The sequence below is a fragment of the Nematolebias whitei genome, chromosome 3 (genome assembly GCF_014905685.2).
Source record: "Nematolebias whitei isolate Nwh7 chromosome 3, NemWhi1, whole genome shotgun sequence".
NCBI lineage: Eukaryota > Metazoa > Chordata > Actinopteri > Cyprinodontiformes > Rivulidae > Nematolebias > Nematolebias whitei.
In genome coordinates, this window is record NC_056500.1 from 1666508 (window position 1) to 1671099 (window position 4592).

Here is a 4592-nt window from a genome sequence, read left to right on the forward strand (position 1 = left end):
TGTGTGTGTCTTCATGACGTGTGTGTCTTCATGAAGTGTGTGTCTTCATGACATGTGTGTGTGTCTCTTCATGACGTGTGTGTTGTTTCGTGTCCACATCACCTTGTGAACGTCTCGTCGTCCCTTCAGGTCAGAAACAGGAAGTTGTGGCTGAAGGTGTCGGCCTGGTTTGGTGTTCACAGTTTTCAGCACGTTTCGACGTGTGAAGCTCTTCTTGCACGTTTTAGCCACGCACAGCCGATACTTTTGGAACATGCACTGACACTGAAGCACAAACATCTGATAGTTTCACGTCTTTAAGACTCTTAATAAATGATTCTGAATAGAAAACCAACAGTTTACAGTTTTACTTCTTATTTCACGTAGGATTTAGTCTTTAATGGATAAATAACACTTTATATACTAAGAAACTGGAATGTACACGACTTGTTAAGTGCTTGTCTTCTGTTTTCTTGTCCTTCCAAGCAACAGAAAGATTATTTTGTGGTTAAAAGACCCATGGGGTCACATTTTTGGAAGGCTGCTTCCAGCTGCAGCTTTCTCCAGGGGGGTGCTAGCAGGACTCTGGCTCACCACCGTGGCCCCCGCAGCCACCCGGGCCCCAGCTGCAGAATCACACTTCCCTGAGGTGCTCCCCTGCTTCTCCTCGGAGGCTTTACTCTGCAGCTCTTTGCTCCTGGCTCCGTCCTGGGAGCCCAGCTTGATCGGGCCGAGGACGTTCTTGGCCACTGTGGTCAGCTGGCTGACAAAGCTCGTCTTGTCACCGGGCGAAACGGGCCGCGACTTACACAGGGAGGGTCCGCAGAGAGAGGGGGTGACTGCTGTTGGCGATGGGGAGGGAGAGGGGGAGTGCTCCTCCACCACCTCCAGGCGACATTTGTCCTCCCAGTCCAGGGTTCCTCGGTAACAGTTGACCGAGCCCAGGCCCTGCCTCACTTTACCCAACGAGAGCGGCGTCCCATGTGGGGGGACCACCGGAGCCAGGACCCGAGCTGGGGGGACCACCGGAGCCAGGAGCCGAGCTGGGGGATTGGGGCTTTTGGAGCCGAGGTCTGGAGACCTGGATTCGCTGCAGTCGACCTTCCTCAGACTGTTTCCTGCACCTGAAGGTTTATTGAAAGCTCTGTTGGAGCTCAGAGGAGCTCCTGGCACCGCGGGGTCGGTGCATTTTCCTGCAGCAGCGGAGGTTCTGTTGGAGGCAGCAGGTGGTAAACAGCACCGGCTCTTGGTGTCCCCCTCCTGTCTTGGTTCAGGTTTACCCCCCTGCTGCTTCTCCTGGACAGTTCTGCTGTTGGATGATGTGTTTTTGGACCCTGGTTCTGTGTGAGGTGATGCTGCCTGACTCTGGTAGAGCCTCTCTGGTCCACTCGGGACTTTGGTGGTTTCGTCACGGTGTGTGGACGTGTGTGAGTTAAAATCACCTGCGTGAGGTTTTCTTGCTGTGGTGGTCTGTGGTCCTGGGACTCGGATTTCCTTCTCCCGGTCTCGTCCCCTCTCCCGCTCCTCCCTCTCCCTCCCAGCCAGCAGAGCCTCCCTGCTGAGGGGCGACTCCTGCCTCCCGAGTCTCCTCGCAGGCTTCAGCACGCCGCTCTCTGGGGTTATGGAGGATGAGGGCAAGGGGGGCGGATTAGGAGGCAGATTTTCTCCATCTGTCTCCAACAGGCTCTGGAGGCCGAGTTCACAGAGGAAGGCGTCTTTGCGGTACTCCGAGTGCTGCACCTCCAGGCTGTGCTTCCTGAGCGGGCCTCCAAGCCCTCCCGTAGAACTGGACTGGGTCAGAGGTGAGCCTAGCTTCTCTGCTGACTGCACCCGCTTGAGGAGAGGTGACCGCGGGGGCTCGGCGCTCTTCGGCCGGGGACGGACCACCGGCGGTGAGGAATGGAGCTTGGCTGGGAAGGACTGGGTGGTGTTGGAGCTTCCTATGGTGTGGCCTGGCAAGGGTGGAGGGGAAGACTGGGTCGGGGAAGGAGTGTGGGCCAGGGGGGACAGCGGGATGTTACCTGCAGACTTACAGCGAGCAGAGCGATACTGGCGGTGGAGCTTTGGGGACAGACCGTGCAGAGAGCTGGGCCTCATGTGCTGAGAGGGGGAGGGGGAGTTGGGAGTGCTGGAGGTCGGAGAGCTGCTCTGGGACGACGCACCTGCACGGAGCAGAGGACACAACGACAACGTCAGGATCGTTGCAGACTGATTCAACGTGTGTTTTCAGCAGCGTACCGAGGTGTGAGGGCTCAGGGGTGGAGCGGTAGCCCTGAGGCGGGGACCGGGCGGACAGGCTGTGTGTCGGCGAGCCAGGAAGACTCTCGCTGGACGACAGAGAGCGGTTCAAGGACGACAGACTGCGGCTGGTGTGCAGGAGGTTGGACTGTTTGGTGATCTTACGAAACAAGGAGCTGCGCTTCTTACTGCGCACAAACAGACGTGAAAGAACAAGTTATTAAATCTTTTTACAGAAACCATTAATACACACGGATCTACAGTATGACGTAATGTTTACGTGAAGAACTGTGGGTTTTATTGTTGCTTGTTGTAAACTACATGTTTTTTTGTCTTGGGCTCGTTCAGTTAGCTATTTTCTCTACTTTCCTCGTACATCGGGCTCTTATTGGCAGATCAGTCAACTCGTCCTGAGTTTAGGTCTTAGTTCAGCTCAGTGTTGATATCCAGCCCAGATCATGTGCTTTCTGTCCTTTCTCTGCGTCTTCTGTTTATTTCCTGCCCCTTTGTCAATGTTTGGCTTCTTCCAGCACATCCTGACAATAAAATATTGTTTAACAGAAAAATCAACTCTGCAAAACAAGATGTGAGGGTTAGACTGTGGAGACAGATCAGCCGGATGTGTTTAAAGTCTTCAGTATCACGAGGGGCTTCAGTTTGGGTGCAGGTACGTTGCCATGGTAACAGAGGTTTAACCCTATAACCTGCAGGTTATGAGCCGAGAGATTCAGTCGTCTGTCTGTGAGACGCTCAGCCCGTTCACTGATTCGGTTCTGATACCATCCCAGACACAACAATGGGACTGAAACGATGACAGCTGCGTAAAAAGCTTTAAATACTAAAACAGAACTCCCCGGTGTTGCAAGATTTAAATTAAATACCAAATTATTTTAAAAATCATCCTGTGACCTACATTTAGATGCAGATTTCATTCAGTAGCAGCTTCTGTGAATATTTAATGAACGACATGTTTAATTTGATCAATGAAGTGATTTGCACAGCACGAATCAGTGCAGAGCTAAATCGAGCACCTCTTTCACATGAACGCACACAGACAGCAGAGACCTGCAGGCCTTGCACTGACTGAGGAAATGAAAGAAATCCTCTTTCTTATCGAAGACTTTCATGAAAAAATAACGCAAAAGTTCATAATCTGAAGTCCAGTGGAGGCTGACTGAGGCATGAAGCATGCAAAATAAAAAAAATTAAAAAATAAGTACATCAAAAACAGAACGTGTGAAATCCTGGAGTTCTGACATTTATCTCAACGAGATGCTTGGACAAGACCAAACAGAGCTGTTCAATCAAGACACGCCTGAAGTTATTCCACAGTCAAATCATTTAGTGGGAGGAACTCAGAGAACCACCTGATGGACAACCATCAACTAAACGTACAAGAAATCACTTTCTTTCCTTTAGCCAGAGCTCAAAAACAAAAATGCAACATCATTTTGTGTTGTTTGTTAGGTCACACTGTATTCGTTCATAGCTTGAACTTAAAATAAGATCGAACCATATTTAGGAGCACAGTAGTCCCTCGTTTATCGCGGGTGTTTGGGACCACGCCCCCGCGATAAGTGAAAAACCGCGAAGTAGAGAGACAGTAGTTCAAGTTCAGTAAAGTTTGTCATGACGTCAGGCTGCAATCTCCCTCATCACCTGTTCCTCCCAACCTCTCTCCTTAAAGAAACAATTTAAATTTAAATACTGTAACTTTTTTAATAATTTAAATTTAAATACTGTAACTTTTTTAACAACTTAAATTTAAATACTGTAACTTTTTTAACAACTTAAATTTAAATACTGTAACTTTTTAAATAAACAATCAATGCAGCATGGGTTTCCCAATTTTATGATGTGACATATTTTGAATTTTAAGTTGGAAGACAAAAGTCGATGGGTGCATCTGGACAGTAAAGGGTTAACATTCACAAAGCTGCAGCAGGAGAAATGTGGGCGTGGCAGAGAAGGAGATCAGCTGATCAGCTGCAGGAGGGAGCTTCCCCTGCACTTGTGGGCTGCACACATGGTGTAAAATCATTTAAAATATTTTATTTTAAATAAAGAACCCATGGCTCATCCATCAATCAGACAATTGTGTCATGTCGACTCTTATTTTGAAAATCCGCGATAAACAAACTGCAAAGTAGCGAAGGACTACTGTGATAAGTTTCCCTAAATCATTTGTTTTCTTTATAAAACAAACAATTAGCTGATGTTTTGGTAACAAGTACATGCAGGTGCGTCAGCAGTGATGCAGGTGCGTCAGCAGTGATGCAGGTGCGTCAGCAGTGATGCAGGTGCGTCATCAGTGATGCAGGTGCGTCATCAGTGATGCAGGTGCGTCAGCAGTGATGCAGGTGCGTCAGCAGTGA

The 4592-nt window shown here is 49.2% G+C and overlaps 1 protein-coding gene across 1 annotated transcript in view; it reads right to left on the reverse strand.

The window, feature by feature from the left end:
- Nucleotides 1–428: 428 nt before the first annotated feature.
- The window catches only part of LOC119430358 (microtubule-associated serine/threonine-protein kinase 2), a 106042-nt gene continuing 101878 nt past the window's right edge, over nucleotides 429–4592 (reverse strand). Inside the window, exons 21-22 of the mRNA XM_037697763.1 lie at nucleotides 2218–2405; nucleotides 429–2141 (exon numbers count right to left, since the gene is read on the reverse strand). Of these exons, the coding sequence (XP_037553691.1) occupies nucleotides 505–2141; nucleotides 2218–2405 (1825 nt within the window). The 3' untranslated portion in view covers nucleotides 429–504. The remainder of the gene's footprint in view (nucleotides 2142–2217; nucleotides 2406–4592) is intronic.